We start from the raw sequence: 25605 nt of genomic DNA, 5'->3' as shown, positions 1-25605 counted from the left end.
CGCTCCTAACAAGAACGTCACTGCATTGGCACCTGGGAAGCACACTAGAAGTGGTTCGTTTTTAGAGTTCATGATGTAGAAAATGGTGTTTGTAAGAAATGCAGTTGTATGCAACGACAATTGAAACTGTTTTAAGGCACAGAATTATTTCTATAATTTCAAGTATAAGCGGTTACGTTGTATTTTCTGATTTGTAAATTCGCCTATTTAAATACACGAGGTTTGTTACAATTTGATGACAATTAATTTTAATGGACGGTATTCAACCTGACGTCATCATGCAGTGGAAAAAATCGGGCAAACAGATTCGTGTGTGTTAAGGAAAGCGTATGAGAAGTCTTATAAATAACGTTCGGAAGATAACCCAAAAATTCTTTAAAAATGACATACAGAATCATCTTAAAATTACTATAAAATGACCTAAAAATAATTCCCCCTCTTAAAATGAAAGTGCAACCATCTAAACGTTTTGCAACTTATCAAATTTATCACCTTCTCAATTTGTGTTTTCTTAACATTTATCAATTTTCATTGCCAACTGGGATATCCATCGATCCCGGATAACTATTTCGGGATTCCAAAACAGAAAACTGGATAGTGGTGTTCCTGAAAATTTCGGAACCAACACTAAACCTTAAATGGCACAATGGAAAGGCGATCAGCATACCATGACCACACACACACACAGAACATTCGCACTCTTTTTCCAAGCCACAAATCTAATCCTGCCACTTCCAGCACAATTGCTAACCGACGATTCATTTGAAACTTCAGAAGGGGGAGCGAGTCATTATCTCGAACGCTTACAGAGGGCGTAGATTCTGCAGAAGAGACAGTTTAGTCTAAAGTGACACCTCCCTACGTTGGGGGTTCGTGTTCTTTCTGGGTGGCGGCTGCCAAAATTGTGACAATCTGCGGCGAACCTAAAGGAAAAGAGGGGGGGAAGAACAGTAACAACTTGCACAAAAGCCGCTGAAACTCTTTTGCTCTGAAAGACCAGGAGCACACAATGAGCACAGAACATGCGTATGGGTACAGAAACGAGGTCCCTGCCCTCGTATTGTGGAGTTACAATCACGGGCGAATACCAGAAATGTCCCATTTGAGATATTTTTCTGCTTGGTTGCATATTGGAGTGGTGTTGTTTCACGCCTTTTAGTGGTCTGTTATGAAGAATGCCCTCTTTTTGTGTGTGCAGAGCCACCTGGTGGCGGGAGTCATTTACCGATAGTTGCCTTTTCGGGTTGGTCGAGGTTCTTCCTCCCTCTTGAAGTTTCTGAGGTGTACATAAGTGTTTCTTCCAGTTGTCCCAGATTTCTGTCTGAGGATAGCCGTGCCTCTTATATTAAAAGTCTATGTCGGGCAGATTCATATTATACCTAGTACCTGAACCCAATATGGCCTATTTGCTGTTTCCAAGCAGCTACATGGTTACTTCAACACATGACTTTAGTATGTCATTTAGCCTGTCCAAATGACATGATTGAACCTGTTGGCTGTACCAATAGCACAGTAACTTGAGGACATGGAAGCAAAATAGCTGCCTCGTGATTGTGTTTGACATAATCTGATATTGCATAGTTAAGTTATTACTTACTACATCTTCTAAGTGATACGTGTTTATATCTCTAGTACATAACTCATGATTTGTACTTTACATCAATGTATCCCACACAGCACACTTTTGGATATTTGTGTCAGAAGTTCTGGATATCCAATAGGTATCCAATAGACATCCATTGGATATCCATTTGTCCGCATGTGTGATCCAGTGGATATCCAGAAATGGATATGTTTTGGACATTTTCGGATCACTTTTGGACATGTTTTGGATATCAAGTGGGACGTAATCTGGACATTATGCTTTTGATTTAGACATTTTTTGTACATACTTTGGATATTGTATGGACATATTTTGGACTACATTTGGATCTTATATGGATGTAATTTAGATGTGAAAAGAACATTTTTTGGACCAGTTTTAAACATTTTCTGGATGTAATTGGGATGTAAAAAGGATGTTTTTGGTACATACTTTGGATATTGAATGGACATAATCTAAAGTCCTGTTTATAACGAAGGAAAAAATAACACTATGTAAGGTAGACTCAATATGGCCTACATTGGAATATGTCGTAAAGAACATGTGTAAATGATACATTTGTTACTCTTATATTCACGGAGTGTATGTGTAAGAGTCACTAAGGATGATGAAGGATCTTTCCTTTGCCCAGACTGTGATGTGTGATCCATGGTCTTCTGGTACATATGTAGACTACCAAATATGGCCTAAATGTTACTTTTTAATAAGATCTTCTCTGCACCCATTATTTGGAACTGACTTCAATTTTCAGTAAACGTCCAGAAATGTTCCCTCTTTTGAATCTTACCATTAGTTTTACCTTTCTGGCTTTGTACTCCATTAGAACAATCGCAAACCATAGGTAGGCCATATTGCGTTCAGATACCTTAAATATCTACTTTTCTTCCTGATTATTTCTGAAATATTAAACTCGTGAAATTCATTCGCAACCTGTGGTAAAACTCTAAACGTAACTCTTTTTGGATTTCGGCAGAACACTTTTAATATCCAAAGTTTGAGTTCACAGTTTGAATGGATGGGCTAATTGTGACTGTACCTATATGCAAAGGTGGCTCAAGATAAAATTATCGCCCGGATGAGGTGGATTTCTGGCGCCTTCCAATTTCGCCCTCATTTATACCAAAAAATTCTAATTCTAAGTCTAAAAATTTGGATTCAAAACACACTGAACACACTGAAATGCACATAATCACACTAACATACTACGAACTAATTCTATCAAATGAAGCAAAACTGGGTTAATGGAAATAAGTCTCGAGACTTTGACGCAACAATGCCTTTGGTTTCGTTTACTGCAGCCCTTGTCTAGACGCTTTACTACAACAATGTAGGCTACTGCATAATCTCTTCCTCCTTCCATTCACTTAAACAATGCCTCATTTTTCGTGATCTTCAAAACAATATTGTGAAGTTTAATCCTTTAGTTTGCAATAATAAATTTCTTCGCTAGGCAAATGCATACAAAAATAAAAGTTTTAGAAAATAAAAATAACTTATCATTCCGAGAGACAGAGTTCGATTCCGAGAGGGTTTAGGAATACCAGAGTGTCGGGTAGTTCGTCTGCATGTTATAGTTTGATTGATTTGGTGTTTTAAGTCCACTTTATGCACAGTAAGGCTAATCAGGACTGGACCTACAGCTTATATATAACCATTTTCAGCTCTCTCCAAAATTGATGTAAAATTACTGAACTACAAAGTGAATATTCACATGAATATGTTATTAATATAGAATTAGCCTATCAACCTGATATGAAAGAGAGATATGTCTGCAAGATGTAAAATATGAGAGAAACTGTTTCGAAACATAAAAATATAAAATTCTAATGGAAAATATATTTTATACGATTAAAATTTCCTCTAAGAAAAATAACTTGAAGACAAGTTGCTCAATTTCAATCACATTTGTGTAAAATATGCATGCTGCCATCTGCTGAGGTAAATCGAAACTACGTCTGCCAAATGCACAGGTTAGTGGTGACTATTGTAACATCATCAAGAGTTGTCGCACTCTCAGCCAGGGCAGATCAAAAATGTTGCGAGATGGGGTGTGCAAAATATGCTGTAAGTAAATAATAAGATGCAACACTGGACGCAGAGTTTTCGACATTATTAAAACAGACTATACACACACATGTAAGTGTAGATCAAAATAGGGTTTTTAGGCATTTATAGGAAGGAATTTATAGTTCATTCAGTCATTTAGAATTTCAGTAGAGGGGTGCTGTGCACATGAAACGCAAATATCTCGAAATAGAATGCGTCTATGTCGTAGCAAAAAAACATAGCATGGATATCAAAATCCGTTCCTTTGTTGAAGTCAAGTTGAATATCATACATTGACACATACATGTTGACTCTACTAACACATTAAAGTGCATACGCTGCTAATGATGCACATGGACGTCCGGAAGGTGTGCAAGAAGAGGCAACGCACCACCCCCCCCCCCACTGGAAAATGAATGTCCACCTAAAATTATATATTTCACACAATTTCATTTCAGTCACAGTAATTTATGTTAATTATTATAAATGCGTTTAAGAACATGATAATTTCGGACTGAAATAGTGTTTTTTGAGGAGGCATCACTATTATGGAGAAACATATGACTAGGGAGCGGAAGTTGATGACCTAAAAAATATAGGTATATGACCTATAGAATGTCCTAAAAAATGGGAGAAAATGACGTAAAATATGCAAAAAATGACCTTTAGTTTCAGGCTAAAAATTGAAATGAAAAGGAAATTAAACAAAATGCAATCTTGCTTTTAAAAAAAGGCACCAAATGATACCACATGCACATTCAGCTAAAATATGCAACGAGGATTTCCAATGTAAACAACCGGATAATTTTAAAACAATTTAATGAAAAAGTCGTATACACTGAATGAATTGGTGTAAAGTGCATTAATGTCCCGCATCCTTGCTTGGTGATGTAGTGTGGTGTGTTTCTGTGGCACTGTAAAGATAAATAAATCCTGCGAGATATACGTATATAAGACTATGTTCATCTTGGTGAAAAGACTGAAGAATATTACCAAAATGAAAGAAGTGACAAAATATGATAAACAATACACCAAATATTGCGAAAATGCCGAAAATCGGGGAAAATTACCTAAAACCTGAAAATTGGCAAAAAAAAGCAAAAAAAATTGCACTTTAAAATTAATTTTTGGGGTTTTAGAGAGACGAAGTGTAATATTGTGTATATTTAATGGGCATCGTGTCAGAGATGTCAGAAAAAAGACGACATTTCATCAACTTCCGTTCCCTACATACAACTCATTTGCCCCCACCCCCTGAAAAAAATACCTTTCTTGACCCTCCCTGGTAAAATTCCTGCGGACGTTCATGATGATGCACCAGAGTGCTTCAAAACACACGCAGAAGTGCATTAAAGGACAATATTATCAGCTACTGCTCCGCGTGATTTACTGAAATGCACGATCATATTAAATAAATCAAAATTACACGTTTAACGGAGTGTGTCAACCTTGATTTGATTACGTATTATTAAGTGTTTAGTGTACATTTACAGTAACACATTTCGTAAATCAATAATTTCAGTAAATATATCGATTTTCTAGAATATGGTACTCAACAAAGAGCATAAAAATGAAGCTAAAACTGGGTGTACCGCAGAAATTCTGTCTATACAAAATGACGCCAAATAACCAATTAGTAATATTTTGTACGATATAGCAACATATAATCACTCAGCGCTTTGTCATTAGCTAAACAAAAACATCACGTGCATAAGACTAATAACAAAATAATGCAAGTTTTTGATCAGGGGATGTAACAATGTTAAAAATGACCGAACCTTTCTTGAAATGGAAGCATTGTGAGAAGACGAATTAAATTTGCTCTTCTCTAAGCCGGTAATTGTCACGGGCTCAGCTACCGAATTAGCTACCTGCCCACGTGTAAAAACTTAGCTTGGAGGGAAGCAGGTTTATTAGGAGTCCACCGACAATAGCAGCCATATCTTCTCTCCATCAGGTTCGTTTGGCTTCATTAATACGGGGCAATTCGTGGGGTAATTCTTTGCCACTGCTATACCAAGAATGATCCACAGCAGAAAGGATACGACTCTTCCATCTGAAATGGGAATGCAGGGCTCACTAGCGCCGCCAAACGGATGGAAGACATCGCATGCACCGTGCAAATTAAAATGTCCACCCATTCCTGGATTTAAGCGTAAAGAAGGAAAGTCGGTGCATATTGTTATTAACAGTTGCCTTGAAATATTACTTAAGGAATGTGACTATCATAATAGCATTGAGCTCAAGGACATATTTAATGTAGTCCGGGAGATCCAGACCCCCCCCCCCCCCTCTCCACAGAAGGACTAACCAAATTCAAAATTAAATCAACAAAATAATATGAAGATGGTTCATTTCCGCAGAACTAACATAAAGAGTAGGAGTAGATTGCGATTATATGCATGGCGTTGAAAAATTCATGCGTACCATTTACCACTAGTAATTATGACCAGTGACTTTACTTTTTAGCAGCTTTAGTAGGTAATATATTTTCGTACAAATTGTGGTACCCTTGATCCGCTGTACCTACCCCCCTAGAGAAAGTGAAATATTTTTCATGATTTATGAAGATTTTGTTATTTCTGAACGTTTTCAGTTCATTTTACCTCTCGGAAATGTGTTATTTGGAAGTAAAGTACGTCTGTTACCTTAGCAGCAGAACGGCCCGTAGGCTTCACAGAAGTGAATATAGCACCCAAAATTACTTTCCACAACAGCAGCTATAATTTTACGTAGGTTAGTATTGTTAGGTTTAGTACTGATAGTTATTTTCGGCGTGTTCTTTCGCTATATTAGTGTACATACAAACAGTTTTACTAACAAAAAGCGGCGAAAGTACTCCGAAATTGCAGGTTTTAACTTACGTCGGCCATTATTTTGCATCAATTATCTCAGTTATTTGTGCTTTCCTAACGCTGAAATCACTTTTACATTACGTAAAAATTTCAAATCTGTTGATTAAAAAAAAACGACGTAATTCTCGAGGGGGTACAGTGGGTAAACGGCCCCCAAAATTTTAATGATCTTTGTATAATCTTTTTATCTGTTCATGTACTAAATCACTTTTACATTACGTAAAAAATTCAAATCTGTCGATTAAAAAAAATCGACGTAATTCTCGAGGGGGTACAGTGGGTAAACGGCCCCCAAATGTTGATGATCTTTGTATAATCTTTTTATCTGTTCATGTAATAATTATTAATTGACTAACATTAATAATAATAGGCACATTGATCTTATTAACGTATTCATTATAAATGCTGACTGGTTGACTTGCTTTATTTTACTTCGCTTTTGTGCCACGTTTGGCTAATTGCGAAGATGCGGATGAGTGATGATATGATGAAATTGATGGACACTCACAAACATCCATGTCCAGGCCGAGATTCGAACCCGGGACCCTGGCGTCGTAGCTCGATGTGCTAACCACTTAGCCACGGAGATTCGCCCCTTATCAGTGATGCTGTTAATATATGGGAGACACTTAGATATCAAGCCCCTCCTGAAATATAGTTCTGAACATCTTTTCCTGCATTTGACGTTCTTTTTTGTTTAAGAAATACACTAGCAAGGTAGGTTGGCACGAAACCCTGACCTTGGCACGTCCGCAAGTTCACGGCACGGTTGATATTTCACTCGCACCAGCATTCAGGTAAAAACAGCGTGACACGGGCGACCCCTGTCGCGACGGAACAAAGTCCCGGGAGCTGCGACTCGGGCTGCCTCTGCGGCGACATTTGTGACGCCATTTTCGCCAGAATGCAGAGCCAGCCAGGCGTGATCGAGGCTGGATCCGAAAAGACGGAACCAAAAGACTCGGGTCTTGTCTTTTGGGGCTCTCCGGAGGCTGGGAGTCAGGAAGCATTGAAAGGGCGACATTTAAAGGCCTATTCGTTCGCTGCCTCCCGCCTACTTTCTTTGCATTATTGTAAGGAAGCCCTCTTCAGGAACCAGTCGGGCGGACAAAATTATTTTTCCAAGTACTTTCTTCCCCCTTCCTTTTACTTATTCACTCGCCAAGGAATCTTTGCCGGAACGTTTTCCGACATCGTTTCCAACCTCTGCTCTAGACCTTGTCTTATTTAAGTTATTATACACCACTTCTGAACCGATCTAGGTTAATCGTGAGCTGTGACATTCCCCATTTACATCCGTGGGCGTCGCCAGAAATCATTGCGGGGGGAGGGGGTCATGCCATTGATAAAACTTAATTCGCAGAAATAATAATACATATTACTATTAGGGCGGTTATAATTGTTATTTTACAATAACTATTATAAACTAATTTTATGCTAAATTTTTATTATTTTATAAATGGGGAGACTGCTACTCGATCCGCCACATGAGTGAATATCTATCACAACTGTTTCCATTATTTTTTACATTTCGTGCAGTATAGTTATTGTATTGTATTAAATTTTACACAATTCATTCAAGAAAAGCCTCTAAAAATTATGGGGAATTTTATTCATAAAGTTTATATTGGGTGATCGCTCACATAATTTTTGGAATTTTGTGAAGTGTGGAACCATTCAATTTGGATTCCATGGTAGGAGGAGAAAATATATCCTGGTTCCTGTATTTTACACTTAATTCTTACGATCTAATGCAGTTTTCACTTGGGTTATTTTGTTAGAATACTAAATAAATGAATTCTATTTATGTTATTAACAATAAAAAATAAGTTTTCTGCTTCTTTGTAACTTGGAATGAATGGAGCTTCCTTGCGAGAAAGGTCAATAAAGAAGAATGCATTGTGCGGAAGGGGGGGGGGAGTCGGCCCCCTCCTCCCGACGCCCATGCATACGTATCACATAAACGCAGAACACACCCTGATAAGCGTGGAGGGCAGTGTTCTGTCGCCCAACGCTGTAGCAGACATTATCTTTAGAACTTTGAAAAGTCTCCAGGGACTTGTAAGAAGTGAAATCGACAGAGAGTACTACGTTTCAAACATGTTCGTCGTTGAATTTTTTTCGTGACTAACAAAGCAAATGCCTCTGTGTGAAATAAAAAATCCTGTAAAACCTTTAAATATATATAAAAACCTAAAAGGAGGCATGATTTTTTTAAAAATAAAACGTAAAATAGGTTCTAACAAGCAAAATAGGTTTTTTAGGCACTATAAACCTTCACGAGTTGCGTTTTTTAACGAAACGCTGACATAACTTAATTATTTCTTACATACCTGTAAAGGAAAAAATAGGTTAAAAACCTAAAATCCAAGGTCTAGTTAGGTACATGAGAGAGGAAGTCTGCAGAAAAGAGACCGCTGTAAAAGGGAGAGCCTTGTAGTTGAATTTAAATATTTTATTAAACCTTAATTAATTATTTCGAACTTTAGTTTGAAAAGCGTTTATGTGTACAACGCTGCAAAAGTACGATGTTCTTTTGTCTTTATCATTCCTGTTTGTGTACATATCTGCTCTAATTCGCCTTGGATATCATGTAAAGGAGCCATACTTTTATAATTTCGACTGCTTGTGTTTGAAAGAGTCGCCGCTTGGTGGCACTAGAGGCACCGTGAATGCTGCATTAGGACCACTCCAGTGTTAAAGCTCTTGGTTTTATCCAGATTATGCTTTAAGCAAGTTACTGGTGTGAAATCCAATGTTATCAATACAATCTCGTGCGAAAAATCACTGAAGGCAATAGTAGTAAGTCGTAGTGAAGAAACTTTTAATCTTTTGCTATCCCCACGACTACTATCGTGTTCACTGCATACGACTGTACGCTCAATTTAACCGTGTTTAAAACAAGCTCACGTTCGAGCCAACCGCCAGAGGGCATTGCAAGCGTTAGTTTCGTCCAACGAGCGAGTTTTATCGCATGTGATCCGTTCTTATTCCGAACCGTATGACCTAACCTTGATCTGGTAGAGCTTTTAGAGCGATTCACACATTGTCAACGAAGATAGGTGGTAAGGAGAAAGTGCGAGAAGAAAATAATACGTGATTTGAATGCCAATGCGAAGTAGACACGACAAGAAGACTTCCATTCACTTATTAGGAGAATGTAGAATATCGAACACACGTTAAACGCACAATTATGAATTTATAAATCGCACGTTCAGAACTTTTAAAATTTCTGAGTGGAGCAAAGACTGCAATTAAGTTTACATAAAAATGTTTACTAATTTGTTTGAATAACATCGTTTATTCACACACAGGAATTATCTCGTACTTTTTCAGTTTTAAATATAGTTTGCTATTTTTCATCAACTTATATTTTGCCTACTGAAACGTTTTGTTGCTATTTCTATTCTTAACATTTTCATGCTTTCCACAAGATAGACATTTAGCCTTAATTTTTACTCTTGGAGGGGAAAAACATTTTTAGTTTTTGTAGCGATAAATTTAAACAACGATTTTTTAAATTAGGCCTTTGTGTAAAAGTTGAGAAGCAACAGGAAATTTTCGGGTGATGTGTGTAAGTCACTAGAGGTTTTATTAAACAAGTGTAAAATCTAGTTGTTTTAAAACTTGTTTTTTATTCTAAGTAAGGAGTGCTATCTAACAGCTGGCACACCCATTGAAATTTCCAACCCACAACTTCACAAATGTATGTGCTGGAATATGAAAGGGAATCCACGATAGCATAGTAGTTAACAAGTCTTACAATGAAGGTGTACTGTGTTCGGTTTTAAGTGATTTCTTGATTGCCCTCTCGGTGCATAAAGTAAACTTAGAGGAAGCTCGGCTAAAATTGTTCTGACGGAGTAAATATATAGAGGGTGGCAACACTGCTTTACCGCCGTTCTCTTCCCATTGCGAAAACCCCCGACAAACATACATAATAACATTCTTCTCCAGGTCCCCTTTTGTGGTAAAAATCACGCCCACTTCTTTCAGCTACTTTGGAAAAACGTAGACTGAATTCCTTTAACTGCAACTTCTTACCAACAGAAGACACCATTTTTTAAACAGAAATAAAGGTTAATCTTGTAGTGAGTCTAGCAAAGCTTCTTCGTCTTTGTATCTTCCCTTTAGTCCTAAACGTTGATTATTCTCTGGCCATAGAGATGGTGTCTCTAGATGCAGGTTCGGATCATGTGCTCTGGAACGAATTCGTTCCGTCTTCAATGGAAGTTGTTTCTTGGTGTCAATCCTTTTAACCCGACCGCCATTCTTATGAAACGTCAACGCCGAGTCCAACATAATGGGCAGTTGTCAAGCCTCCAACCGCTGTTAGAGGCAATGACAAATATTTTCATCCGAAAGGAGAAATATCGTCAATTTTTCACGTTTCTTAGACGTGCAAAGCTCGCAGAGGGCTCATATTACATGTTCCCATTAATCTTGCTTTCTTATCGACTTCATAATCATGGGCGTGAGGAAGAGGGGGCAAAGGGGCCATGCCCTCTCACTCAAGAACGAATGTTAGGCCTAAGTGAAATATTTCTTAGAAGTAATTTCATTTCAGTAACAATACATTGCAGTAATTATAAGACACTGATAAGAAGGTTACGGCTTGTTAGAGAAATGACAGAATATCAAATTCAAGCTGTTTTTCGAGAAGTACGCTCCTTGCCAATGTGAACGGCATTGTCAATGTGATGCTTCGTTATGTGTTTTGTAGTTGTTTCCGGGATATACAGCTGTAACTTAAGTAGTACTTACTTGAATGTTTAACGAGAGAATTGGTTAAAACGAACAAATCTTTTAAATAAGCAGAACATCGAAATGAGGGGAAATTGGCATTAGAAAATGAAACCGGCAATAAAATATGTGGATATGTAGAAATAGATAGAAAAATATGATCCGATAGAAATAGTAATCAACAGAAAAAGAATATAGATAAAATAGGCACTGAGAGAGATAAACAAGTAGAAAATGTTGGAAAACAGATGCTGACAATGGTATACGACCTCAAAACAAAGGAAAAAAATAGACACAGGCTCAAATAAATTTGTAGTGAGACGAGAATCTGAAGCTAAAAGAGGGAATAATCACTAATAAGAATCTAAAGCGATTGATAAACTATGAAAATGGGTAAATATCTTCAAAAAAGGTGCAAAAGGTATCACTAAAATGGAGTAATATGGGGGAACGGTGTACCTATGCAGGGTGTCTACCAAAATAACAAATCCAAGATTCTTGACTTTTTCATTACCTTTTCTTTTTTCTTGAGGTTTGTTTTCCCTTTTTCTTAACATGTATTTAATTGCCCCCTATTTGGAAATTAAGAAAATAGATATTTTTATTTAATGGAAAAACCCTACCTCAAGGCCTGTTAAGATAGAGCCTGGAGCTGTACTTTAAGAAGAGATTTTGTCTTGCTTTAATTATTAATTGCATGTAAAAATTAATGATTCAGACTTCATCCTCGATGGGGAATGGCCACATTACTTTAATACATTTACATAACTTCAAGCATACAAGAATGTAATTCATAAGAAACAAAGTTGAAAAAATGTTAACAACTCAATACAGTTTTAGATTCCAAACATTTAATTTTATCAAATGCAATGTAAATTCGCTAAAAAATAGCAAAAATTCTTCACCACAAGGATAATTTCTTTACTTTTTCGTGACATTCTTGACTGGCAGACACTCTATGACATTTGTAATTCGCTAGAAAGGTAGCACATGCCAACTTTCATAAACAGTTCCTCATCGTTAAAGTCACTGAAGTGTGTGGTCAACCTAATGCCAACCTAACCGACTGAATTCAGGCCCATAACTCATCCATCTCCACACTCAGCGCAGAAAACAAATGTTTTATCACGAATATCATGCAAGTATTATCATCAATGATGTATAAGGGTCTGCAAGCATTAGGCTAATTTAAAATACGCCACAAATTTCTCTTAATAGGCACGCAGCTAGACCCCTCTCTTGATAGATGGCGCCCAATCTGTAACTTTCGCCTCCTGGCGGCGAATCCTGAAAGTAGCCGGAGGGAAATCTTGTCAACGGAAGCACCCAAACTGAGCATGTTATCGTAGATCGGACCTGCCCGAATACATCCACCTGCGCGGTAGCGTACTCAGTGTTGCTAAAGGAGGAAAATTTCTCTAGACGTAGGCCACACGCACACACGAAGACAGAGAAAGGGAAGGAAACAGAGGTGTGGAGATAGACAAGGGACAAGAGTATAACAAAGAGGAACAGAGAGGAAGAAATGTAAAAAAACTAACGCCAAGGGAGAGAGAGAGAGATGCAGAAACAAGAGAATAAGTGTGTGAGGCCTCTGGCGTACGCAGAGGAAGCTAATGGGGCTCACCCTCCCTCTCGAATTTTTGAGCAAAAATGAAAATTTTCAAATGAAAGTAGAAAATAACTTGTGAAAACCAAAGTGGTAAATACGGCTTCCCCGATGCCGAAAGTGACGATGTCGCCCTGTAATCAAAGGATTCCTGATTCGGTATCTAGTGGAGGCACATCGTAGTCTTGATCCAACTTTTAACTGTTGGGTGAGTCCCGGTTAGTGTGTATAAAGTGGACTTCAAAAACTCAAATCCAAAATGGTAAATGGAAACTCGCCTTAAATGACCCCCGAATACAATTCTTGTATTTGAACAACTTGAAAACGAAGTTACAAATTATAGTTACGAAGCATCACTGCTTGAGAATGAAATTCTTATGATGAAAATATACTCTTAAGCGAAAATGTATTTTCATACATATTTAGTGAATTTTACAACCAAAGGTTGCAACACTGCGTGAACATAAGTATTCCCTCTGTATGTATATTTCATGACGGTCCACCACAGGATTACAGGTTGCTCCGACCTTCCAATAGACACGCGTATGGTTGTAATTAATGGTACAGGAACCCTTAACATCAGAGCTCCCGCCATTAGTATTGGCTAAGACCAAAAATCAAACATTCAGAGACTGGTGGTGGAAGCAAAAGCCCCCTCCCCCTCCGGGGGTTAGGCCCTCCACTGCAAGATGGCTATCGATAAGTCTTTTTGCTTTCGTTGCCTCGCGAGGTGATGTAAATTGGAGCAGAGTGTGAAAATGGTGCTTCGGAATGTCTTTGGGTCGAGTTTCGATCACCTCTAGTCACTGTTGCCAGCCCGTGCTCTTCTGCTGCCACGAGAAGTTCTACCGTCACGATTCAGCAACTCTGTGTGCTACAATACGAGAATTGTCAAGTCTTTCATAAAAAGGGGTGTGGATATGTTATTCATTGGTTAAGCATTTTAGGAAGGGTTCTAAATTTTACAACTCTCACTTTTTTGTGCTAAAATAAGAAAAAATGTGAATTAGAGAAAGGAGAAATAAGAGGCAGTGAAATGTTTGTTTCGAAGTACACGTTATACTCATATAGGCTAATCGGGATTGGACCTACAATTTAAAGTGGGATCCGAGCCACAGTACAATATGATGCCACCGATGATTGAACCCTGGGCAAGACAAGACGACACGCCATCGGAAAGGTCCAAACCGAGAGAAAGGGAGAGAGGAAGAGGCCATAAAAAGATATGACGATGTAGAAACAAACAGGATAAGAGAGAAACAGTGAGAAAAATATGAAAAATGTCCATTTCTCACAACTTCCCTATGATTTATCAACATTTCACAACTTATATTTGTAATTTTTTGTAAAGATTATTGAGAGTCGTACATAATGTAATTTTCACAACTGCAAATATCTGACAGACGTTATAAAACTGCCAGAGAGTTCATGAAGGGGTGGTTAGCCTAGCGCGGCATGCTAGGTTCATGGGTGGGGTGGGGGGGGGGCTTGCCCCTACCCAAAATGTAAGATTTATTAAAATGTACAAGAGGACTTTATAAAAATATTGAGTCCTGAGGAGCAAACTAATAAATAGTAATATTTGTGATATTGCAAATGTAACAGTTATTTAGCAAATAATCCTGGACGCTATTATTATGGGATAGATTCTGTCCCCCAAAAATTAAGCCACAAGTTCGATTATGCCCCTCCAAAGTTAGGTCCCATGGATCCAATCTAATTCTAATGCACTGTGTACAGTACGTCTTCATCTATTTTATCAAATCACCACCCATCTTCATCGTTGCGATTACCTACAAAGGTAGAAGAGCGACGTAAAATAACAAAAGGATGACATTGTCTTCTCTTATATTTTGATGTGTACTAATTCTAGGAAATTATTTTGTCAAAGTGAATTTTTGCATTCATAAAATGTCTACACCATAGTTATGTGGTACTATTTTTACAATAGACTTTTCAAAGTAAGTAGCAAGAATTTCCCCAATTTAATTAATCTACTAAAGTGGGATCGGAATCACTGCATCGCATATCGAACCTAGGACCCTGTGATTACAAGACATCGACGTCACCAATACGACATCGAGATGTCCGCCCACAAGTTTGTTAACCTCGTGGTATTGACTTAATTACATAATTAGTGGGGTTCTCGGTAACTTCCATCTACAGTTGGCAACCCTGAGTGTCGATTGACCCCTTCTCTTGTACAGCACTGAACTCAATGCAATAAAAATCTTGTCTCAAACACGCGCGAATGACCACGAACTCACCTTGTCCTTTTTATCAAGCATGTGATGTTAAGTGAATATACTCGTGTGCACTTTCTTCTACCTCGTTTCAAATTAACTGAAGCCATCTTGGAGTAAGAAAAAAAACAAAAAAAAAACAATATTTAAATGTTTTCAAGAAGATCTATATTAGAATGCTGACTTGTCAATTGCCGTAAGTGTTCATACTCAATTCTCGGGCGTTCCTTTGAAATTAAAGGTGCACGAGTTGAGGGAGGTCCGTATAGGCTATTGTCAAACAAATTGTCCATCACCATGTTCTATTCGGTTCGTTTTACGCAATGAGACCTTAAAAATTGAAACAAAACGCCAAACAATCTTCTGACAACCTCTGCACCTGCATACGTAAACATTTATTCCTTAGAAACATGTATGCAAGAGAAAATTAATGAAAATATACTGATGGACAATTTGCCTGTTCATTTTGGTCATACATTTAGTGATGCTTGGCTTGGCTTGACTTGCCTAAAAGCGCAAGTATTCGAGAGATGCTTACCAAGCGAGGTTTTTGCTCACTAAGCTAACTGATCATTTACTTAACGAACAGTAACATGTGCACAACTTTTACACCAAAAGTTTCATTAGAACAAAATTCATAGCAAGTGAAAACCAGCGTTTGGAAACAACGATTTACTAACTGTAACTTGATAGTTATTTTGAAATTGGTAACAGTCATTCAGCTTATTTCTATTAAGTAACTATTAACGAAATTAATAGTTAATTGCAGTATATTAAACCAAATGTTCGTCTGAAGAATTGGCGAGTTCATAATCATTGAAATTGTGAGTAAAATGTTACGTTGTATTCGTACTTTTATAGTTCAAATCAAAACTGCTGGACTTCAGTTATTCTCACTGTGTTGTAGAAATTTTATAATATAAAAATCAGACTACAGTACTCACCATGGGCAACCGACAAGGAACGAGGCACTTCCTAACATCTTCGAAACTTCGGCTTGTCCTGTCCTCAAAATGGCGTCTCTTACCATCTGATTCGTTGAGACATGTGTCCTGAAATTTGATAATTACACTCATTAGTAATCTCATGATCATACTCTATACGCAAGCGATCACATTAATATTAATTACATTTCCTTTCCTATGAGCTTCACCCCATCAGTACACACTGAACCTATAGTTTAAAGATCCGAACACTTTGTAACTAAACCGGGTATCGAACTCGAGACTTCTTGATTACAAGACTGGGACGTTAACACTAGGCCATCGCGGAGGCCTGCTATTACTATTAATGCAGTCATTAAGTAATAATGTCAAAGTAAAACTGGTCTGCGTGGTTGAGTGGTTAATGTAACCTGATACAAAGAAAAAGGTAAACGTTCGAATTCTTCTAATCTACATCTATATTTCATTACTTTTGTAGTTTCACCTCTTTCCAATTTATCTATTCATCTTGATTCATGTGTTTAATCTACAAAACCAGAGAAGCAACGTAAAATATCCAAAATGCAAACAACAACAAGAAGAAAAATACATTCAAGCTTCTGGAAACATATTTTGTATTTCTATTTCGTTGTTTAACGTGCTTTTGCTGCCTGCTTTTTGTAGATTTATCGCGGCGATGATGATGAATAGATTAAATAATAAACACTAACGCATGACTTACACGTTGGAAAACGAATCCAAAACTTTCGGTGGCGATATCTCGCGAGTCGAGCCAATGCCTTTTTCATAAAAGCACCGGCGCAGGCACTCTTTGTTAACGTCATCACTGGTAGGCCATTGGCATTGCTTTAACGTAGTATTACTAATGTGTGCGTGGATAAAGTGTAAAAATCGTAATGATGCTGAAATCGTGTTCCGAGCCACGGCCTACCAATGATGACGTATGTAAACACAGAGAGAGCACACAGGCCTTGTTATAAGAAGGTATTGGTCGAGCTTCCAACGTCTTTTGTAGTAATCTCACTCAGCTAAACTAAAAAGAGGCCAACGTTGTAGAGAGACACTGCTCTCAAGATTTATTCAACCCCTAAAATTCCAGAGAAAGCCTGAAAATCCTTGAAAATAAATTTCCTCTTTCGGCTCGTTTAAGCGGAACGCCATTAGATAAAATAGAATCCCTGCTCCCTTGCGGGCAGCCTAATAATATTATCTGCGTAGATATATGCGTATCTCAGGGACCGCGCTACTTGGAGGCTTCTGGAAAAAAGCCACAGCTATTTTATGCCGCCATTACAGCGGTGTGACGTTAATTAGGCATCCAAACGGGGCCCTTTCTCCTTTAAATGCTCCCCTCCGAGTCCATCAGAGGGAAAATTACACAAAAAGGGGTGAAACAGGGCTGTCTGTTTTAACTGACCTTGGCCACGTAGCTTTTACGTTATCTTCAAAAATTTTGTTAATAGATCAGGGTTGCCAGTGTACGATATTTTCTTTACGGACGGTAAAAAAAAGTCAAGTTTGTTTTAAGTCTACAGAAAGACTAATGGGAAATGGTTTAAGCTCTGGTCCGAACCGCAAGAAGCATCTGTGGTTAGTAAATATAAAATTGAAAATAATAAAAATAGAAAACTGATAAATCTAATCCCGTTACGCAATACGGGGATAAAATCTTCTTAACTAAAAAGAAAATGGAAGACAGGGCTCTTAAATTTAAAAAAATATATATATATCTACTAAAAACTTCGTAAATTAATTACTAAAACTAATACTATCGTAGACTACTAACTAAATTATTTAATTTTCTTATTAACTTTACGTACCTCGTTCAAGAAAAATCTTTGCAAGTCAAGGGAAAACTTAAAATATACGTAATGGGACCTCTCAAATAAAAATCTCATTTTTGGGACTTTCAAAACTCATAAAACCATTCATTCGTTGGATTAAGTGGTAAAATATAAAAGCATGAATTACTGATCTGATCAGTGGCGCAGGAACGGGGGGTACAGGGGTACATTGTACCCCCTCACATTTTTGAAGGGGGTACTGTACCCCCTAAATCTGTAAATCCCGTTGTACTCCCTTAGATAATTTGACAGACGCAAGGTGCTACTGTTAAAAGAACATATTTTCAATTCACTCAATAAAAAAGGTTTAGGTATATTGTTTATAACTTACAAGCATTATCTTACTTACCACAGAAATTCAAACCATTGTAAACTTATTCTACAACACTAGTTAGTTCACTGACCTTTGTTCTTGGAAACCTCTTTAAGGAGATGAAAATTGTGTAACATTTCTGTGAAACGATGGAATCAGATAAAGTTTACTCTCAGAAAATCGTGCTCCAGATGAATGCTCCTTTGCGTAAGGGGGTACAATTTTCTAAAGAAGTGGTCGCATCGATTCAACGATAATGTATAAATCTTCATCAGAAGAGTATATGACTGACATTTTCTTTTGAATTTTTCAAATGAAATTTTCCGAAACGAAATACCTACACAAACGAGACGAGACACGATAGACCAACTTGAGGGTACAATGTACTCGTGTGCTTCACCCATAATTTTCATAACTTTGTAAGAGGGAAAATACTTAAACCTATATATTAAGAGATTTTTGAACATAGAGATGATACTGAGACAAGAAAAGTCTGTGTTTCCTCTCAAATTTTGAAACGAGACTGAAATAAATCACTGCAAAATCAAAGCGAGGCGATACTTGATGTCCGAGACGATCTCGTTCGAAACTCTGGTATCATATTTGAAGAAATTGGTAAAACTAAATTTAAATTACTGTGTGTCTTATCGAGACATACCAAGCGTATAATTTATTGACTTTTTTTTTCAAAATGTCGTGTATTTTGTTTACTGTAATTGCAAAGTTAATCCATTAGTGACAATTGCGAGCCTGTGCTGTTCGGTTTAATATATTTAGGATATAATTCCGTATTTCGACGGTTCACAGCATCGAAACAAGATATAAAGCAGAAAAACGTTAAGAAAAGTTTTGCTTTAATGACATATACGTTGTGAAACTGAGTGGTGACACAATGTACGTGTCGCTTATACTAAACATTTCGTGGGTCAGGACGAGATATCTCGCCTTGTAATTGAAGGGTCCATTCATTTTAAACTGCAGATTCAGTCCCGATTAGCCCATGAAGTGAATATACATAGAATAAGTTTTAACAACTTCTGAGTGGACATAAAAAAAAGAAGAAAAAAAAGAACGAGAAGGTCCTGACCACACAGGAGACGAGATGAGGCTGTGACAATTCTCGACTCGTCTCATCTCAATATCATTCCTAGGTGAAATGAAGGGTTTCCCTTTCATAGACAGAACAGGGTGCAATTTGTGATTTTATCAGAGGACGACAACTTACTTTACCTAAGTATTTGATATAGTACTTAGAATTGGACATTAATCGCTTAAAATCTAATTTTGATATCGAATGCAACACAAACACAACGTCATTGGAAGTTAAACCCTAAAGACAAACTAGAAAAAAATTACATTAGTCAAATGAATGCACGAGATAAATAAGACTCACTGCAGGTCCTATGGTTTGCCAGTTGGCTTGTCAAGGGCACTGTGTTATCTAGACTTCATTCAATTTCTTGCAAATTTTTCTGCATGAAAGCAATGCACTGGGGGTATAAGGAAAGGAAAAGTATGTTTAAAACTTCTAAATGATTTTTCTAATCAGTTAAGGTTACGTTTATGACATTTCACATTCGGCTGGTAGATATTGGATTGAATTCACAAGGTGTTTGAGCGAGATGGGAATGTTTGATTGAGTGATTTGGTTTATTTTACTTGGCATTTCTGTCACTTCTGGCTAATCGCGAAGATGACGATGAGTGATGATATGATGAAATTGATGAAGAGACACTCACAAATAACACCCATGCCCAGGCCGGGATTCGAACCGGGGACCTCTTGCGTCGTAGAACGCTATGCTAATCACTCCGCCATGGGGGCTGGCGAGGTGAGAATTAGGGATGGCCAGATCCGGATCCGGAATTTTCAGATCCGGTACTTTCGGATCCGGATCAGTTTTCCCATCCCACTCGCGCTTCTTTGGAAAGTAAGAATGTGTTTATAACATATTGTTACCTGCTATAATATATATATATATATATATATATATATATATATAATATACATACATACACACACATATATATATAGTGTGTGTGCGCGCGTGCGCGATTTGTAATTAATTAATACACTTACAAGGGAGGTCTACGTCTCCCCCTCCGATTTCCATGAAACTTGGCAGGTGTATAGAGGATCGTGTATGTCCTCATCTTGACATTTGAGGGGAGGTTGCCCCCTAGAACAGATTTTTAGCCGAAACAAAAAAAAAATCACGTATTTCTTCCTTTGGGCCCCTCTATAAATCTGCCAAGTTTCATGGAAATCGGAGGGGGACATCGGAGAGGGACACAGGGGTCAAATGCCCACTTAAATTTGTCCTCATCTTGACATTTGAAGGGGGTTGCCCCCTGAAACAGTTTTTTAGCCGAAACAAAAAAAAAACACGTATTTCTTCATTTGTGCCCGTTTATTCACACACCTGCCAAGTTTCATGGAAATCGGAGGGGGACACAGGGGTCAGATCCCCACTTCAAACTTCAATTAGTTCTTATCTTGACATTTGAGTTGGTTTTGCCCCGTAAAACGGTTTTTTAGCTGAAACAAAACAAATACGTATTTCTTCCATTGGGTCCCACTACACACCTGCCAAGTTTCATGGAAATCGGAGGGGGATACGTAGATAACTTCCCTTGTTAGTCTTACACTTTGTAATTGGTTTGGTTTGGTTTGAGTTGCTGTTTTAAGTCCACTTTATGCACAGTAAGGCTAATCGGGCCATCCCTAGTGAGAATATGTTTTGGATTTTCTTTGTAGATGCGAAAATCTTTAACTGTAACGCGCACATGCTTTTGCTTACATTAAAGTCCACCCTTTCACGTAAACGAGGAATTGGCAAGTCAGTCACCTTAAAGCACGCATGTACATGCATTTAACATCACTAAATACAAAAATAAACCTTGACCGGCTCTTCATATTGTCCACCGAAGCTTGAGAATAAAAATAAAACAACTTTCGAGCGTTTGGCTTTCCTTGTTTGCTCTGACCTAAAAATCACTAAAATATGCAAAATAAAATATGCTCTTATGACCTAAAATTTTACAAAATATGCACTATAATTTAAAAAATATGCCCTTATAACTAGACTGTTTCAAACATCAATATCTAACTTATGCTGTAATATTTTCATATACGTACATACTATTTTTAACTTTATGGGCCCTGATGAGTTGAAATGCACAATGAATACTTTCTGTAAATTTTCAATTAAAAATGATAAAGATTTTGCTGCAGTAAAAAAAAAACCCTGGAGTGAACATTGGAGTAAGAGCGAATACACTTGGAAAATGATTGTATATTTCTTGAAAAAGCAAAAATATGCTGAATATGACCGAAAATCCATCAAAATATGCTTTATCACGTAGAAATGGCCAAATATGCCAAAATATGCCCTTAAGAAGCAGCTTAATTCAATTAGTCTCTTCACAATATGAATTTTTATATATTTAGGGACTACATCATCCTTACCAAAAAAATATGCTAAGTCATAAAAATCCTATTCCTAGTAATGATAGTACTTTCAGTGCTTGAAGAGCGTCATTAGGTACAACTAATCATGTTACAAATAAATGCTTTGTCAAATGTTTTACAAATATTCCAAACTTAGACCTCTTACGAGTTGATCGGGAACCATCTCAACTCAGTATTTTTTTAAAAATACAACACCTTATAGATGTCTGAGGAAATACCGAATACATGGCTTCTAAAAGACATTGGATGTGGTACACATCTGCCACAATTTTTTTAAAGATACTTTTATGCTTAGCTATGGGACTTTAAAATTAAAATGAACTGAACTGATGTGGAGTCTATATTGGTGAGAGTTGGGGAGAGATGATTATTCCTGGTTGGGATGACTGAAAATAGAGGAGAGGGGGAATCCGCTTCACCCCCTTAAATCTCATCCTGCATTAAAAAATCAATAGATGTATCTTTGTTCGCAATTTTCACATTTCGAACTCCTGATATTCAGCTTCGTTAAATTCAAAATGAGCCCAGAACAAGGTCCAGAGATTTATATTTTTCGGAATTGTTATCTGGTTAAAATCTGTTTTTAAAATTACTATAAATACTAAGAAAAACAAAGAAATAAAAAATTATTTATGAAATTTTTTAATTAAAAAAACAGGAAATTTGTGTGCTGTTCTAAAATGGACTATTTCCCATGCCTTCACATTATACCTAGGTACTACCTTTGAAGTAGTATATGCGTAGTATATATATGCGTATACAGGGTGGTGCAAAATTCCGTTTACAACGCGGAGGAGGTGAATCGCCAAGTGAAATGAAGACGAAAATGTAAATGGAATTTTGTCGAATGACGCACCGTGTCAGAGCTAGAGGATGCCGAAATCGTGTGAAAATGGACTTCACACCTCCATATGCCGACAAATAGTACTCATAAAGAAGATGCGGCACGATATACCCAAAGAAAACACACCTGGGCTAGCGAATGATGCACAAATCGCGTGTCGAAAATGAATGCGGCAGGGATTCCCCAAAAGAAGTGAGGGATTCCCGGGAATATGTCCGACATGGAACGCAGGTATCGAATAGGGGTACATAGGGAAATGACGGAGGTCACAGCACATGAAGAACATTTCGCCAGGAAGTGTCCGAAAAGCAGGTTGCAGAAGGGGTTCCCCCAGAGAAGAGGGAGACAGACATGTGCAAGAGGTGTATGATGACACACACGTACACAAGTAGTATTCTTTATTGGCTGCGGAAATGACATACGATACATGTCACAGACGTTGTTGATAATGTCCGCCAGCCACATCTACACACAGACGGCATCGGCGTAGCAGGGACGCTCTGGTATTCTCAAATACGTTGGGCATGCCAGTGATCATCCCAGCAGCGACGGTAACTCGAGCAACGAGGTCCTCCACACTTTCCACCGGGGTTTCGTAGACCAGCCTCTTCATTCGCCCACAAGAAGAAATCTAGCATTGTGAGGTCGGGTGACCGAGGTGGCCAGAGAACAGATCCACGCCTACCAATCCATCTATCACCGTATGTATTGTTGAGTACAGCTCTGGCTCGGCGGTCAAAATGTGCAGGCGCACCGTCATGTTGATACCATGCATCTTGTCTAATTGCAAGGGGGACATTTTCCAACAGTTCATTTTCAACAGAAGTAGAACTTCCCGTAGGAACACACAATAGTTCCCACCGGACAAAGTATTGGGCAACACGTACGGACCTATCAGGTTGTCCCCGACAATGCCACACCACACATTCACTGAGAACCGTCGCTGAAAATGACGCTCAATGATTGCATGCGGGTTTTGCACATCCCACACGTGACTATTATGGGTATTGAAGACGCCTTCTCTGGTGAATAGTGCCTCGTCGGTCCACAACACTGCATTTGGAAAATTGGGGTTTGCAAGGGTTTGTTGCAAATACCACTGACAAAAATCAAGGCGTAGGGGAAAGTCCGTCGGCTGCAGGTGTTGCACCCTCTACACTTTGTATGAGTGCATACCCTCATCGTGCAGCACGCGTAACACATCGGTATGGTGCGTGTGTCGCACATAGGCAATGGCACGGGTGCTCGTGCCTGGCGTCCCCCGTATCCTGTCCAACACTTCCTCCTCAAATTGGACACTGCGCACACTGCGCCGTCTGCCACGATCCCACACCCTAGGTCGTACAGTTCCAGTTTCACGTAAACGAGCATCCACCTGTTGAAACAGGACATGTGATGGTAGGCGCCGATTTTGAAATCGTTCGCGATACACACGCCTTGCCTGATGGCTGTTTTGGCGTGTCTCTCCGTAAACGAGATGCATATCGGCAAGCTCGTTGGTGGTGTATGTCGCCATTGTCAGGCTCACAAAGGAGCACACGAATACGTACGAAACTAACTTGTGATGTACCGTTCACGACTACAGCACTGAACACTCCACACAAGTGTCCACCCCGTACAGACAACACAGATGGTACGCACTACGTACTTCCTAACGGTCACTTTAGCAATGTGCTCAATTTCACCACACGCCTCAGGATGAACACCTTGCAACAACACGCGTAACTGTCAGGCAGATCGCTAGACGCGTAGAGTCCAGCGCAGATAATTCTGCCGTGCAATGCGCGACAGAACTAAAGAAGCAGTGTTGCTAATGGAGCAGATAGAAAAATCGCTGCGGTGCGCCGATGCACAGCTGTTACGTACAACAATAAAATTAGAGAATTCAGGTCTATCTAACGTTGAGTTTTAAACGTCATGCATTATACCAGGACTAGGATTAATATGTACTAACAAGTGGCTTTGTATGTAGCTACATACATATGGACTAAAAATTCGCAAAATATGAACTAACACATAAGTACAATTACCAAAAATTCTGCAAAGAAGACTTCTTCATACGATTCCTTATTTGAGTGATTTCAAACAAAATAAAAAAAATATATACGTATATATTATTTTTCATTGCATTAATGCACTGGTGGCGTTCTAACTTTTCACTCCCAAAACCTGTATACACTGGTATGGAACTGCAACGGCAGATAATAACATGCCAACGTGTTAAACCGCTACAATTGCACCATAACACTCCTCCTCAAACAGTATTATTATTTCCTCTCTGAGATCTGTGACAGTCGGTTGCCTTTGTTGTACATTTACAAAGGATGCCGGCTTCGACAACAATAACAAGTACATATACTGCCACTAGATGATAAGCTGCGCGGCTTTTTCTTTTGTTATGAACCAGGGCCGGCGCTAGTCATTTTGCCTCCCTGGGAGGTGGCAGTAGATGCCGCTCTATTTCGACCCCCCCCCCCGGTCATTACGCAGCAACGGAAAATTGAAAATCAATATATTCCTAACTAAAACATCAAATATAAAATAAATAATGAGACTTCTTATGCTATTTCAATACTATTCAGCGCAAAAGAATATCTCGCTCGATCACAGTTTTCAATAGGCTTATTTTTTTCTTCTCTTCAAATTTTGCCGCTCGGTTCGCCCTCCCCTTCCGCCGGCCCTGCTATGAACTTGGTCACCCATCAAAGCATGGCAATTTTAACACAGAAAACAATATGTATCGCATTAAGCAGCAAAAATGACAGCCTCCTCTATGCAATTTCTACAAGAACACCTGCCGGAGCCAGAGTTGAATTGCTTAGAATTTCCCGAGCTTGGCTATGCAAGGTTTTTGATTTCAACTTCGACAGAACTGGAGGCATTATGGAATTTAACGTTCATTAGCAAAACACACACTTTTACATACACACACGCAATACACGCACACAACGTCAAACCGGTCAAATACTTAGTATAAAATAAAAATATGGTGCTTCCAATCCAACAAAACTCACCGCCACTTTACCTGCTTTCCCCTTCCGTGACAGAAATAGTGCTTCATTATTACAGTTGGCAACACTAGTTACTAGC

At 38.4% G+C, this 25605-nt stretch overlaps 1 protein-coding gene across 1 annotated transcript in view; it reads right to left on the bottom strand.

The window, feature by feature from the left end:
• Positions 1-25605, bottom strand: part of LOC146003742 (uncharacterized) — a 158087-nt gene that overhangs the window by 95882 nt on the left and 36600 nt on the right. Inside the window, exon 2 of the mRNA XM_083142137.1 lies at positions 16044-16151. Within this exon, the coding sequence (XP_082998263.1) occupies positions 16044-16151 (108 nt within the window). The remainder of the gene's footprint in view (positions 1-16043; positions 16152-25605) is intronic.

The sequence above is a fragment of the Lepisma saccharinum genome, chromosome 20 (assembly GCF_977018435.1).
Source record: "Lepisma saccharinum chromosome 20, izLepSacc3.1, whole genome shotgun sequence".
NCBI classification, from domain to species: domain Eukaryota; kingdom Metazoa; phylum Arthropoda; class Insecta; order Zygentoma; family Lepismatidae; genus Lepisma; species Lepisma saccharinum.
This window is presented reverse-complemented; position numbering and strand designations above follow the sequence as displayed.